A 16,391-nucleotide genomic window follows, 5' to 3' on the forward strand; every position below is an offset into this window, starting at 1 on the left:
ACATGAGCATTTGTATTGCTGTCTACCTTGATCATCTTGCCTAACCAGTTTCCAATCCTTCTAAAAAAAGCTTCATCATAGAATTCAATGGGAATATCCGGTAGACGAATCCAAGCAGCAATCTTAGCAATTCCAGCACTATTAGGTCTGAAAGTTGGTTCCCACTTCCTCAACGATAAATAATGACCCAAAACAATCCATGGACCACCGTTCAACGCAAAATTGAGATCATCCTTCTCACTAAACTGGACTACGAAAAAGTCATTACCAATATTAGTGACATTGATTTTGCCTTTTCTAGCCCATAAGACATTTATTTTTTTCTTCATAAACTCCACCCCAATTTTCTTCCCAAGGAGTTTAACAATCAGAGCTTTCTCCCAAGGTTTCCTCATTCTCTTCCTTGCTCTTTTGGTGCAACTAAAATAAGTACGCCCATCATCTTCCTCCCACATCTTAATTCCTCCATGGTTGACATCCTCTTCCTCAGCAGGTTCCTCCCCATCTAAGTCTTCCTCGGCAGACGCCTCTCCTTCCCATTCATCATCTTCTCCATTATGACGCATCAGAATTTCCCTCCAGGTTGAACGTTGGCCATTCTCATCTTCCATCCAACCTTCATGTCTAGGTATCATAGATACATCATTTGAAAACTGATCTCCCTCACCTTTATTCCTCTTATTACTTCTTTGAAGAATGTCAAGTTCTTCACTTGATTTGCCAGGATTCTTCCCATGATCACCTTTCTCTCTCTCACTCATCGCTCATTCACATAAAAGTGTGTGTGTCATTTTAAAAGATGTAAAGTTGTGTCATTTTAAGAGAGAGAAAGAGATAGATAAAGAATGAGAGAGAGTTGAAAAAAAAAAAGTAAAGGTGTGGGTCCCATTTTTTTTGAGAGTGAAATGATAAGTTGTGTCATTTAAAAGGATAAATACGTTTCTCTTAACTTATACAATATATTATTTTATACAATACCGTGTCAAACGCTGGATAGTATTAATATTCAACCAGGTCTTATACAATCAGACTTTATATTATCAGGTCTTATACTATCATATCTTATCTTATACTATACACCAAACATGTGATAGTATCTTCTGTTCACCGTCTTCATTTCTTTTTCTCTCTCTGGTTTTTTTTTTTTTTAGCAAAACAGGACTAGGACATATTAATTTGAGGGGGATTGAGGTGCTCAAGGACGATTAACTAAGAGAAAAGTAGCTTTACTACTATTATTACTGTGGGGGATGGTGCTTTTCTTCTGCATTTATTCACAAGCATCCAAACTTTCAACCCCGTCACTAGATTTGTATGAAAAAGGTTCAGCACCACAAATTTGACATGTTGGTCCATGTCCAACACCTGTCAATTTTCTGTAAGCCACTTTTCAAATTCTGGAGGTCTGTATAGAAAGTTTTTTGCTCCGTGAGTCAAAAAGCGGCTTTAGTAGTACAAACAAAGAAAATGGGGGGTAGACAGGTTAACAAAATTGATCACTAAACGACCTTTTAGATACCCATAATTATTATTTGAGACATTAGGCAATATATAAACATTAAATTTATTCGAACAACTTTTACTTGGCAACACCCAACTTGTATGTTTTTTTTCCTTCTTATTTACCTTTTTTAGATTAAATTAAATATCATAGAAAACATTAGTCATACTAAGAAATTTAATTGTTGTATCTATGTGACCATTTTAATCATTAATGTTCCATAAGCCCAAGCCCGAGTTACTGAATTGATGGACTAGGCTTAGTCCGAAGTTGTGAGCACATTATACAAATGAGGTATCAACCCACATATAAAACAAACTCGTAAACCCATTCAATCCCTTGATACTCGTTCCTGTATACAAGATTAAAGGACTTCAGTTATTTTGATTGTTACACACCCCAACAGTTTTTATTTTATTTTTTTGATAAATTCATAAACAAAAGCATTTATTCTCTCTGATCTTGATCTGATTACAATAACTATTGAAGAATGAGGAAGGAGGTGGTGGTGGTGGTCTGCACAACTCTTACGGTGGTAGCAGTAGGGGCGTTGTTGAGGAGGTGGAAGCGAAGGAAAGAGCAACAATTGAGGCAAACAAGGAACATTATTCGAAAGCTCGCAAGGGATTGTGCCACTCCAGTAACAATGCTTTGGCAAGTTGCTGATGACTTGGTGTCTAAGATGAAAGCCTCTCTTGTTTCTTCCAATGAAGAATCCACTCTCAACATGATCATTTCCAACGTTACATCACTCCCTAATGGGTGATTAATATTAACTTATATAGATCTTGTTTTGATCACGCAAATTGACTTATAAGTAATAATATATATGCATTGGCACTTGGCAGAGAAGAGGAAGGTTTTTTTTATGGGGTGAATTTGCAAGGCAAGAACTTGTTGATGTTGTGCGCTCGTCTTGGTGGAAAGAATATGCCCATCTCTGGTTTACACAGGGAAGAGATTTCCATCCCCGATGTTGTCTTGGATGGGACTTCTCAGGTTTTTTTTTTTTTCCACACTTTCAATTTTTGCTTTCTTTTCTCATATTTTACTATGTAGATTGAAGAGAACATGTAATGTAATATGGATAGAGCTAACACTCTCAATCAAATACTTATTTTTTTTCTAAAATGGCAATGCCAAAATATGCACTCACCATAAATGTTGTCGAATGATTGACATTATAATTTGGACATGAAAGTTGTTGTGGTTTATGTTTTTGGGTAGGATATTGTAACAACTCATTAGTGTTATTACTAATCAATTTCACTGTGAGATTGATTATAATGATTCAACAGTTATATTTTTTTTTTCCATCTTTGTATGGTCATGATTTTTCATATTTAACATTAAATATGAGAAACCATACACATGCAAAGGTAAAAATAATATTAAATATGAGGAGTAATAACCATACAAAGATGAAAATAAATATAACTGTTGGATCAACATAATTGATCTAACGATAAATTTGATTGGTAATAACACTAATTAATTGTTACAATATCCTTTTTTTTTTTAATTTCTTGATTTGATTGATATAAATCTATGCATTATAATGCCCAAAGCACATGTGAAATTTCCTTTTTGTCAGGAAATAATTGACTTCGTAGCTACAGAGATAGCTAAGTTTGTTTCGGCTCCTCATGAAAATGAGGATGGTGCATCCGCCAAGAAGAAGAAATTGGGCTTTACATTGTCATATCCAGTAGACAAAGCTGTGCCTTTCACAGTCACTACATTTCAACGGAAAAGCGCGAACGACCCAGTTAAGTTTAGTAGCCCATTGTTTTGTTGTAATACAAATATTTTGATAAAATATGTATGTGTGCCTGTACATAGGAAAGGAATTATTTATATTAACAAGTCTTGTAGATTTACACCATTAAATAATTTCTATTAAAATCTTAATTTTATCAATTCAATAATTAAATCATATCATACATATTATAAAATTATGCATATAAACTTGAAGACAAATTAAACATTTATATAACTTTGATCTTATATATAATTTCAATGTAGCAAGACTAAGACTAGAACATTCTTGTTGTGGAACCAGGTTAACAAAGGATTGGTGAAAGACCTTAATCGAGCGTTGAAGAATCATGGAATTAAAATGCATGTTTTTGCATTGGTTAGAGGCTTTCTAACTCGCCCAATTAATTTTTTATTTACTGTTACATTTTCATGAGTGTTTTCCATGTCTCAAGCAATAGTGGATTCAAAAAATAAATACCATGTAGGTTGATGACACTATTGGAGGTTTGGCCGGAGGAAGATACTATAACAGGGACAGCGTGGCTGCAGTTACCCTTGGCATGACCACAAATGCTGCTTATGTAGAATCAGAACAAGAAGTTTCAACTGAGCTTGCACATTCTCCCAATTCAAACGAACTGGTTAGTGATTACTATAACACTGCACATACACACACACAAGCATACACAGAGGTAGAGCCGGCAAAACGAGCTCGGCTCGGTTGGCCAATCCGCCAAACAGGACGGGGCAGTCTGAGTTTTTCAGCTCACTTTCAAAAGCGGGGCGGGACGGACTGACTTATTTTTTGGCGAGTTGATAGCGGGATGGGGCAGGGCGGGGCGGACCGCCCACTTTGCCACCTCTACACAGAGGCAGTCAACTGTGAATTAAGCAATTGAAATGATTCAGGTGCAGTATTGCAGGTAATTAGCATAAAGTGGGGAGATTTCAAATCCCCTCATCTTCCTGTGACAGCATTTGACGCTAGTTTAGATGCTGAAAGCTCAAATCCTGGTAGCGAGGTATCTACTAAAATAACAATTGTGTATTATTTACTATCATATATAATATATTGTCTAGAAGTAACCTCTGAATCTTCTATTTTTTGTACCTCAGATTTTTGAAAAGCTTATTTCAGGAATGTATTTGGGAGAAATTGTGAGACGGGTCTTATTGAAAATGGCACAGGAAACAGCCCTATTTGGATGCACCGTGCCTCCAAAATTGATGACTCCCTACTTGCTAAGGTATATTAATATTTAATCCAACCTCTAAAACTTAATTCAAGTCCCCAAAGTAGAAAATTACTAGTTTCAACTTGGCGTAGAAAAACAAATGAGCAATGCGTAAATGAAGATCGTGAATAATTATTCAAATAATCTGAATAACTTGTTAGAAAACAAACTCCTCATCTATATACATGACTCTTCTATATATATATATATATATATATATATATATATATATATATATAGATAACAATCTTTTTCTTTTTTTTAAAATGCAAGTTGTTTCCACCTCAAATATAGCTATAAAAGCCTACATTTGTGGTGGATGATATCACATGCCATTTTTCTTTTTTTCTTTTTTAGATTTGCGGTGGAGGAGTTTGTTTTCTACCACTTCCTCTCAAACTTCACTTTGCATACAATCATATTTTTGAGTTTATGGAACACATCTGTCTTCAATGGCTTTGTAAAAATATTGGCAAGTTGTTCCTTGTTTTGCAATAGACTAATTCCACAACTTTAATTTTAACTTGCTCTCGAATATTAAAATGATACTTCGTGTCAACGTGTTTGCTTCTATTGTAAGATACTGGATTATTTTCAAGTGATATTGCAGACTTGTTATCAACATATAAAGTGATTGGGTCTTCTTGCTCATAGTGTAACTCATTCAAAATATTCTTCAGCCAAATTGCTTAACATGTGCATGTTGTTGTGACCATATATTTCGCTTCACATGATGAAAGAGCAATTGTTTGTTGCTTCTTTAATGACAATGGAAATATTGTTGAGCCAATATAAAACACATTACCCAAAGTGCTTTTTTGATCAATTACATCTCCATAATCACTATATCAATAACTAATTAATTTTGATTCCTCAAAATATGATAGAATAATTCACGATAAATATTTGCTAATTAAGCCAACTCCAAACATAATATCTAGTCAAGTGAAAGTCAAATACCTTAAGCTTCCAACCAAGCTCTTGTATAGACTGATTTTTTATTTGAATCACCTTTCATTTTCATTCCAACTTCTATCATGTGGAGCTTGGCTTGCAATTTTTCATCCTAAACTTACTCAAAATTTCTTCTGCATATTTCTTTTGTGATATGAAAATTCCTTCTTTCATTTGTTTCACTTCAACTCCAAGAAAATAAGACATTTCTCAAATATCTGTCACTTGAAACTCTTTAGTCATAGCTTTCTTGAATTCATCAAACATACTTAGATTATTTTCTGTGAAAATCATATCATCCACATATAGGCACACGATAATTATATCTCTATCTCCATTCATCTTCATGTATAAAGAATGTTCGTGCGGACTTTTCACAAATCCATTCTTATGAAAGTATTCATCCACTTTTGTCTTCCATGCTCTCAGAGCTTGCTTCAATACATAAAGCACCTTTTTCAGCCGAAAAACTTTATCTTCTTTTTCTTTTTTAATATAACCTGATGGTTGCTCGATGTAGACTTCTTTTTCCAAGTAACCATTGAAAAAGGCTGATTTTACATCCATCTAGTATATCTTTCACTTCTTTTGTGATGCAATTTCTATAAGAAGTGGATAATGTTAATTCTTGCAACTAGGACAAAAATCTCTTTATAGTCAACTCCATATTTTTGCTTATATCCTTTAGCCACCAATATTGCTTTGTACTTCTCCACTTTTCCTTCTTTATCGATCTTTGTCTTGTAGACCCACTTTGCTTCAATTGTCTTGTGACCTTTGGGTATAGTTGTAAGCTCCCACATATCATTTCTATTGATTGCAGCATGTTCTTGATTCATTTTTTTCTTGCACTTTTCATCTTGTATAGCTTGCTCATATGTCACCGGATCAAATTATGTTATTAAGAAAAATAATAAATAATCAAATTTTGTTTGTACCTCATCTATAAGATCATATATGTCACTTAAACTTATCATCTTTGTCGGTACTCCCCATGAATTTATGTTGTTGTTTCTTGATGTTGATGGTATTGAGATAAGAGCTGTTGGAGTAGAGCTTGGTGGAGAAATTTGATCATTTTCTTCTACATCTATCTGCTCTATTGAGTTATCTTCATCTTTAAAGAATAGGCCTTCAACTTTCTTTTCTTCATCACTCCATCTCTAATAATCAGCTTCATCAAACTCTACATCTCGTGAGATGATTACCTTCTTGGTTAGAGGATTATACAATCTAAATGTTTTTCTTTTATGCTCGTAGCCAATGAAAATGAATTTCTCTCCTTTGTTATCTAACTTCTTTCTTTCCTGAATTAGAATGTGGGTATATGTCATGCAATCAAAGATTCTTAAATGGCTTATTTCTGGTTTCTTACCACTTAAAGCTTTATTTGGTGTCTTGAACTTAACACATTTTGTGGGACATTGATTTAGTAGATAGGCAGCACATTGAACAGCTTCAGCCCAAAGTGTTCTTGGTAGATGTTTTTCCTTTACCATGTTCCTTGCCATATCAAAGAATTGTAGCTATTTTGTTGTGGAGTGTAGGCAACTATCAATTGATGGATTAATACATGTTGTCTGTAGAAATCTTTAAACAATTTAGAAGTATATTCATTTCCTTTATTGGATTCTAAGTATCTTCAGATACTAACCACTTTGCTTTTCTGCTAGAGGTGGCAATATGGGTTGAACCCGACGGGTCAACCCGCCAACCCGCCAAAACGGGGCGGGTTGGGTTACACTTTTCAACCCACCAACCCACCTCAACCCGCCCCGTTTAGTAGTGGGTTAAAATGGGTTGGTGGCGGGTCGGGTCGGGTTGGCCCGCGGGTCAGTTTTTTTTTTTTTTTTTACTATTAGGTAGCATTTTATTTGTCACTAAGCTTTTGTGATATACATTTTTTTTTTATTTTAGTACTCTCCTAGAAAAATAAAGAAAAAAAACTTTACTTATGACAAAGATTATCCATATATAGAGGCAAAATTAAGTTTTTAAAAAATATTTGACTGAATATTAGCGTATATTTAGGCTTGAGATTGAAAAAAATTAAGGGAAATGTGAAATAAAAATAAGTAATATTATAAAATTAATAAATTATAATTTATTATTATTTTTTAATTATTTTTTGTTTTTTAGGCTGGTTGACCCGCCAACCCACCTCAAAACGGGGTGGGTTGATGTTTCCAACCCACCATCAAATGGCGGGTCAACCCGCCCTGCCCCGCTTTTGGCGGGTTGAAGGCGGGTCGGGGCGGGTCGGCCCGTTTTGCCACCTCTATTTTCTGCCATTGCTTTAAATTCCTTGAATTTATCAAAGGCTTGTAATTTTTCTTTGAAGATAGACACCTAAGCTTTTCTACTGAAATCATCAATAAATGTGATATAGTACATGTTTCCTCCAAGTGATAATATCAAACGGACTAGTTATATCTGAGTGAACTAGTTGCAATGATCTTCTAGCTCTCCATGACTTGCCAACTTCAAAACTTTGTCTATGTTTCTTTCCTTTTCATATAGCTTTCACAAGACTGATACTAACCATTCTTGCTTTTGACAATAGCTTCAAGCTAGTGAATCCAAGATAGTCAAATTTGAGATGCCACAACCACAAACTATCTTTTATGATGGACTTCATGCATTTTATAGCTTATGTCTAGACATTCAGATTGAATAGGAAACTTTTTGTCATATCAACATTTGCAATTAATTATCCTCTCTGATTTTTAATAACAAGAGAATTATTCTTCAAGTGTATCTTATATCCTTTCTCCAATAACTGACCAAGACTCGGGAGATTTCCTTTCAAAGATGGGATATAGTAAACATTTGAGATGTATTTTCTATCCCTATTCTTTGTGAATATCATAATTTTTCCTTTACCTTTAATCAGAGTCTTTGATTGATCTTGATAGGTATCTTCTCCTTGAACGTTCTCATTCAACTCTATGAATAACTCCTTTTTGCAACACATATGATTACTTACTCCGATGTCAAGATACCAGACATTTTTACTACTATCTTCTTCACCTTTATAAGTAAACAAAATGGTTGATTTGTCAACTCTTTCTTCATTTATAATAAAGATGACCAAATCTATTCCAATTATAACACTGCAATATAGATTTATAACCTCTTTGTTGAAATCTACCTCATATCATCGGGTCATAAATTCTCAACCTTGACCATGACCATTATGTGTTCCTTGACCATGTCCATGTGTATTAGTCTCAAATATTTTATTTCTTTGGACATGTCCACCACGTCCACTTGAGTATTGAATATTCCTCGAGTGTTGTAGCCACCTCTGTATCCACCACGATTTCCTCTACCATGTCCATATGTAACGCAAGCTTAATTTTCATGAAGTTATAATTTGCTTTGCAAGGATTGCCCTGAATTGCTAAAGGCTTTGTTCAAATTCATTCTTTGCTCGTGATCCTGAAGAGAACATACAAGTTCATCAATGGACATCATTGAAATTTTTTTTGACTTCTTCAATAGCAGTGATGATAATAATCAAACTTTCTTGATAGTGAGCGTGGAACCTTCTCTATTATGCTAACATCATCTAAAGTTTCTCCATTTTTTCTTCTCTTTAGCCACATTTTGTACTCGTGAGACATAATCTGTAACAGCCTCTCTATTTTGCATTTTCAAGTTTTTGAACTCGTCTCTCAATGATTGAAGTTGCAACTTTTTGGCTTTCTCAACTCCTTTGCAAAACTTTTGCAAAGTCTCCTATGCTTCTTTAGATGATTTGGCGTTAGTTATTTTTTCAAAAGTTGATTCATCAACATCTTGAAAAATTAATAAAAGAGCATTTTTGTCCTTCCTCGTGTTTCTTTAAGCATTTGATAAAGCTACTTCAGCGACTGCATTTGCGGGTCCGTATATCTGGTTTCAATAAGTTCCTAAACATCCTCTAAACCCATGAGAGTCTTCATATGAGTACTCCAATATTCAGAATTTGACTTTGTCAATTTTGCAATATGAGGTTGAATCATATTCGCCATCTTTGATAAGACACGATCAAACCGGTGGCTCTGATACCACCTGTTGGAAATTTAATTATGTAGAATAATAAAGAAGAAGATGAGCTTCTATTGTAACAAATTCTCCTTAAGAAGAAAAAAAAACATCAAATGAACACATATCTATTTGTTTATCTTAAACTATTTTTCTTTACTTAATAAGTACTTTGGTATTCTCTTTTTCCACACACAATTCTTTGGCTTTTGTTTGTACTATTTAACATAACAGTACTGTTCTATATATAGATGGATACTATACTTTTTATAATTTTTAAAATGCAAGTTGTTTCCACATCAAATATAGCTATGCTTTGAGGGGGAATCAACTTGCATTTTAAAAAATAGAAAAAGTTTGTTATCCTTCTATATATAGAAGAGTCATGCCATGTATTAATAATAGAAACAAAAGGCAAAGAATTGTGTGAAAGAAAAAGAGAGTAACAAAGTGCTCATTAAAGAAAGAATAAATAGATTGAGATAAACAAATATATATATATATATATATTGTTCAGATGTTTTTGTATTTTCTTCCTTAGGATGATTTGTTATAATACGAGCCTATCTTCTCCTTTATTATTTTGCATCATTAAATTTTCAACATATGGTATCAGAGCCACCAGTTTGATCATTTGTTATCAAAAATGGCAAAGATGATTCAATCCCAAATTCCAAAATTGACAAAGTCAAATTATGGAAACAGAGGTACTCATATAGAGACTCTCTTGGGTTCTCAGAATGTTTGGGAATTGAAATCGGATATACGGAGCTCGCAGATGTAGCCATTGAAGTAGCTTCATCAGATGCCTAAAGAAAGATGCTTAAAGAAACGTGTAAGAAGGACAAAAAGGCCCTTTTCTTATTTTTTTCAAGGTGTGGATGAATCAACCATTGAAAAAATATCTAACGCAAAATCATCTAAAGAAGCACAGGAGACTTTGTAAAAGTCCTGTGAAGGAACTGAGAAAGCCAAAAAGGTTTAACTTCAATCATTGAGAGTCGAGTTCGAAAACTTGACAACGCAAAATGGAGAACCTGTTATAGATTATGTCTCGAGTACAAAAGGTGGCTAAAGAGATGGAAAAAATGGAGAAACTTTAGATGATATTAGGATAATAGAAAATGTTTTATGCTCACTATCAAGAAAATTTGATTATTATCGTCACTGCCATTGAAGAAGTCAAAAAGATTTCAGTGATGTCCATTGATGAGCTTGTGGGTTCTCTTCAAGATCACGAGCAAAGATGAATTTGAACAAAACCTTTAGCAATTCAGACCAAACCTTGCAAAGCAAATTATCACTTAACAAAAATCAAGCTTGTGTAACATATAGACATGATAGAGGAAATCCTGATGGATAATTCACCAAGAAATTGATCAAAGTTCTAGCCTTCTTATATGTCTATCTGTCAGACATAATAGAACATCCATAGTTTACTTTCTCTATCTCATGTTCCTTCAGTAATTACTTTGTATACTCTAACTCCTTTTGAAGGAGTGCAACTCTACATTCATAATAAGATGGAACCTTCAAATGAGGACCATAGTTCCCTATTGCTTCAACCATCAACCTAAAACTTCTAGAGCGTACAACATTGAAAGGTATCTCATTCGTTACTAAAAATCTCTCGATATATTGAACTGTTCTTGCTCTAGCTTCTTTATCACAGGCTTCATTGATGCTTGTTTGCCTTTTTCCTAACTTGATGCTATTTTTTGGTTTTTTCAAAAGAAGTAAGTCCATGGGACCTTTCATAGTCTTGCCTTTCTTGGCAGCAACAACAGAGGAATCACTACTGGGTGTTACTCCCCTTTTTTCAGTTCTAAGGTTATGGATTTCTTCGACCTCTTCAAGCTCTTCATCATCTTCTTGTAGCTCATTTAGGGAAGCATTTTTATCAGCTAGCTTCTTCTCATACGGTTCCTTCAAAGCATTTCTTACTTCTAGGGTTTTTTTTCTTATATGGCTCTACATCTCCCTTTATTCCCATTTGGTGTAATTTAGCCCTGGTAATTCCACCTGTTGTTGTATTCTGACAGAAGTCACATGTCACGTTTCTTTTGTTATTGATATCCTTCAAGAAATTCCATTGCCATGCTATATCATGATAAGAACCCGGGGGTTTAACGAAAGCACAAGAAGAAGGAGATTCTTGTATGATGTTGTTGTAGATATATTTATTATTATAGAGGCAAACAAAAATAAAATAAAAATCAGAAAAAAAACTAAAATAAATTTGAATATTTTTCTGTTGCCGGGACCACAAATCAGCAAAGGAAGCACAAAAGCTAATCTCAATTTCGTTATTTTTCTGTCTAGGGACCACAAATCATCCTTGTCATCTACAATATAATGTATATCACTAGATGACATACCAGTAATGATCTTTTTTATTTTTAATGAAAAAAATAGGAGGCCAGAAAAAAATAGAAGGTAAAAAAGAGGAAGAGGTAAAAAAGACAACCCAAAAAGGGAAAAAGTCACAAAAAAAATCCAAAAATAAATAACCTAGAAAAGAAAAAGAAAATAAATAAAGAATGTTACCTACAAAGAGAGAAGAGATGATTCTCACTCAAAAGAGAAAGTCGTTCAGATGAATAAGAGATAAGTCAAGAGATAAAGGTAGAGAAGAGATGCTGTTGACCTAGAATCCTAGATAATATTGTTTTCTCCAAAGTGATTGTAATATTAAATGACTCTTAATTATATATATAGGATACAAAAATATGTCGGTCACAAATAATAATAATTTGTTGAATAATTTATTAATTATTTTTATATAACTTGATTGTTTAAAATTTTGAACAATATCTTTTGATATGTTTTTTACCCATAACATATAAATCAACTTTTGACTATATATCTTTACTTTTAAAAAATAAATCCATTTTTCAATGTCCTGCCCGTGATTCAAAAGAGAAAGAGTGCGCTCCATTTTAAAAAATAAAATTCACGTGGGAAATAATATTATAATAAATATCATATTCAAAACAAATTATACAAGCCACATGAGTTTCTTTCTCGTCTCTGTCTTTATAACGCAGAAGAGAGAGCTCCATTTCAGCCGCAATTTTTGCTGAAACAGACTCTACTATTATGGCCGCTAAAGACGCGATCCCTTTCTGGCACAGTGCGAAGCTGTTTCTTGCGATCGACCACCGCAAACGGTGCGGGTAGCGCCACTTTTAACTACTATGCTCATAAATAATTCTCTTGAACAATAATTCTCTTGTTATTAAAAATCAGATAGCAGAGTTAATTGCAAATGTTGATATGACAAAAAATTGCCTATTCAAGCTGAATGTCTGGATATAAGCTATAAAATGCATGAAGTTCATCATAAAAGATAGTTTATGGTTGTGGCATCTCAAATTTGATCATCTTGGATTCACTGACCTAAAGTTGTTATCAAAAGCCATAATGATGAACAGATTGCCAGAAATAAATCATCTTCATCAATCGTGTGAAAGATGTATGAAGGGAAAGCAACATAGATAAAGTTTTGAAGTTGGCAAGTCATGGAGATCTAGAAGATCATTGCAACTAGTTCACTCAGATATAGCTAGTCCGTTTAATATTTCATCACTTGGAGAAAACAGATACTATATCACATTTATTGATAATTTCAGTAGAAAAGCTTGGGTGTATATCCTCAAAGAAAAATCACAAGCCTTTGATAAATTCAAGGAATTCAAAGCAATAGCAGAAAACCAAAATGGTCAGTATATGAAGATACATAGAATACATAGATGAGGTGAATATACTTCTAAATTGTTTGAAAAAATTTGCCGAAACCATGGAATAATTCATCAATTGACAGCTGCCTACACTCCAAAACAAAATGGCATTGCAAAAAGAAAGAATCGTACAATTCTTGATATGGCGAGAACCATGCTAAAGGAAAAGCATATGCCAAGAACACTTTGGGCTGAAACTGTTCAATGTGCTACGTATCTACTAAATCGATGTCTCGTAAAAAGTGTGAAGTTCAAGACTCAAAATGAAGCATGGAGTGGTAAGAAACCATAAATAAGCCATATAAGAATCTTTGATTGCATGATATATTCCCATTTCCAGATCAGGAAAGAAAGAATTAAGATGACAAAGGAGAGAAATGCATTTTCATTGACTACGAGCAAAGAAGTAAATCATTTAGATTGTATAATCCTCTGACCAAAAAGGTAATCATCTCACGAGATGTATGGCTTAATGAAGCTGATTACTGGAGATGGAGTGATGAAGAAAAGAATGTTGAAGGCCTATGTTTTAAAGATGAAGGTAACTCAATGGAGCAGATAGTTGTAGAAGGAAATGATCAAACTCCTCCACCAAGTCCTACTCTAACAACTCCTACATCAACACCATTAGCATCAGGAAACAACAACAGAAATTCAAAGGGAGCACCAGCAAAGATGAGAAGCTTAAGTGACATCTATGATGCTACAAATGAGGTAAAAACCACATTTTATTATTCATTATCTTGCTTAATAGCATAATGTGATCTGGTGACATATGAACAAGTTGTACAAGATCAAAAGTGAAAGAAAGCAATGAATGAAGAAACTGCTGCAATCAAAAGAAATGATATGTGGGAGCTTACAACTATGACCAAAGGTCACAAGACAATTGGAGTAAAGTGGGTCTACAAGACAAAGACCGACAAAAAAGGAAAAATGGAGAAGTACAAAGAAATATTGTTGGCTAAAGGATATAAGCAAAAATATGGAGTTGATTATGAAGAGGGTTTTGCATCAGTTGCAAGAACTGATATTATCAGACTTCTTACTACAATTGCAGCAGAAAAGAAGTGGAGGATATACCATATGGATATAAGATCATCCTTTCTCAACGGTTACTTGGAAGAAGTCTACATCGAGCAACCATCAGGTTATATCAAAAAAAGGCTAAGAGGATACAGTTTATCGGTTGAAAAAGCGCTTTATGGATTGAAGCCAGCTCTTAGAGCATGGAACACAAGAGTAAATGAATATTTTCAGAAGAATGAATTTGTGAAGAGGCCACATGAGCATGCTTTACACATGAAAAAGAATGCAAATGGAGATATAATGATAGTGTGCCTATATTTCCAGGTATGTTTGATTAGTTCAAGAAAGCTATGACTAAAGAGTTTGAAATGACAGATATTAAGGAAATGTCTTATTTTCTTGTAGTTGAAATGAAACAAATGAAAAAAGGAATTTTCATATCACAAAAGAAATATGCATAAGAAATTTTGAGTAAGTTCAGGATGAAAGATTACAAGCCAAGCTCCACACCAATAAAGCTGGAAAAAAATGAAAATTGATTCAGATGAAAAACCAGTCAATCCAACACTATACAAGAGCTTGGTTGGAAGCTTAAGGTATTTGTCTTTCACTCGATCATATATTATGTTTATAGTTGGCTTAATTAGCATGTATATGGAGCATCCAACACAAGATCAATTCAGTATAGCCAAGAGAATTTTGAGAGACATCAAAGGAACTATTGATCATGGATTATTCTATACATATACTGAGGAATCAAAATTAATCGATTATTCAGATAATGATTATGGAGGAGATGAATTGATCAAAAAAGAACTTCAGGATATATGTTTCATATTGGCTCAGCAATATTTTCATGGTCATCAAAGAAGCAACACACAGTTGCTTTTTCATCATGTGAAGCAGAGTAAATGGTCGCAACAGCATTCACGTGTCAAACAATTTGGCTGAAGAATATTTTGAATAAGTTACACTAGGAGCAAGAAGACCCAGCCAATTACTTTATATGTGGATAACAAGTCTGCATTATCACTTGCAAAGAATCTAGTATCTCACAACTGAAACAAGCACATTGACGCGAAGTATCATTTTATTCGAGAACAAGTTAAAAACAAAGTTATGGAATTAGTCTACTACAAAACCAAGGAATAACTTGCTGATATGTTTACAAAGTCGTTGAAAACAGGTGTTCGATAAACTAAAAAATATGAGTGGTATGCAAAGTGGAGTTTGAGGGAGAGTATTAGTAAACAAACTCCTCCATCGCAAATCTAAAAAAGGAAAAATAAAAATAGCATATGCTATCATCCACCACAAATGCAGGCTGTCATAGTTATATTTGAGAGGGAAATAATTTGCATTTTTAAAAAATAGAAAAAGTCTGTTATCCATCTATATATAGAAAAGTAATGTCATGTATAAATAAAAGAAACAAAAGGCAAAGAATTGTGTGAAAGAAAAAAGGAGTACTGAAATACACTCATTGAGGAAAGAAAAAATAGTTTGAGATAAACTAAGAGATATGTACTCTTGTGATGTTTTTGTATTTTCAAGAAAAATTTGTTATAATAGAAGCTTATCTTCTTCTTTATTATTCTGCATAATTAAATTTGCAACACTTGTCACATGATGTAGGTCCCCTGATATGGCTGCTATGCATCAAGATACATCAGAGGATCGTGAAGTAGTGAGTGAGAAACTCAAAGAGGTTTTCGGGGTAAGAATGTTGTCACCTTTTTTTTAAGATGTAAATAAATGTAACATGGTGCAAATGAATGAAAACACTTACTGTGAAATTGCACAAAACCCCAGATTACTAGTAGTAGTGCCATGGCACGAGAAGTGGTTGCTGAGGTATGTGACATAGTAACAGAACGTGGGGCTCGCCTAGCTGGAGCTGGAATTGTTGGGATAATAAAGAAGCTAGGGAGAATAGAGAATAGAAAAAGTGTGGTGACGGTGGAAGGTGGACTTTATGAGCATTACCGCATTTTCAGAAATTATCTTCATAGTAGTATATGGGAAATGCTTGGCAATGATCTCTCAGATAATGTCATTATAGAACATTCTCATGGTGGCTCTGGAACTGGAGCACTATTCCTTGCTGCTGCTCAGTCTCACACACACCGTGCAGATTCTTGA

At 34.0% G+C, this 16,391-nt stretch overlaps 1 protein-coding gene across 1 annotated transcript; it reads left to right on the forward strand.

Moving 5' to 3' along the window:
* The first annotated feature begins 1,991 nt into the window (after window positions 1-1,991).
* Window positions 1,992-16,391, forward strand: LOC133296636 (probable hexokinase-like 2 protein). Its single transcript, XM_061495662.1, has 9 exons — window positions 1,992-2,263; window positions 2,350-2,500; window positions 3,096-3,269; window positions 3,564-3,638; window positions 3,748-3,903; window positions 4,186-4,284; window positions 4,379-4,509; window positions 15,885-15,966; window positions 16,062-16,391. The coding sequence occupies exons 1-9, from the start codon at window positions 1,992-1,994 to the stop codon at window positions 16,389-16,391; spliced, it is 1,470 nt and encodes a 489-aa protein (XP_061351646.1).

This window comes from Gastrolobium bilobum, unplaced genomic scaffold (genome assembly GCF_033153095.1).
Source record: "Gastrolobium bilobum isolate Gb01-03AN ecotype WA unplaced genomic scaffold, APGP_CSIRO_Gbil_v1 utg40803, whole genome shotgun sequence".
In the NCBI taxonomy this organism is placed as follows: domain Eukaryota; kingdom Viridiplantae; phylum Streptophyta; class Magnoliopsida; order Fabales; family Fabaceae; genus Gastrolobium; species Gastrolobium bilobum.

Coding starts and splice junctions, on each gene's coding strand:
- LOC133296636 (XM_061495662.1), top strand. CDS start 1,992: ATGAGGAAGGAGGTGGTGGTGGTGGTCTGCACAACTCTTACGGTGGTA. Junction 3,904..4,185: donor CTCCCAATTCAAACGAACTG/GTTAGTGATTAC, acceptor GCAGTATTGCAG/GTAATTAGCATAAAGTGGGG. Junction 15,967..16,061: donor AACTCAAAGAGGTTTTCGGG/GTAAGAATGTTG, acceptor ACAAAACCCCAG/ATTACTAGTAGTAGTGCCAT.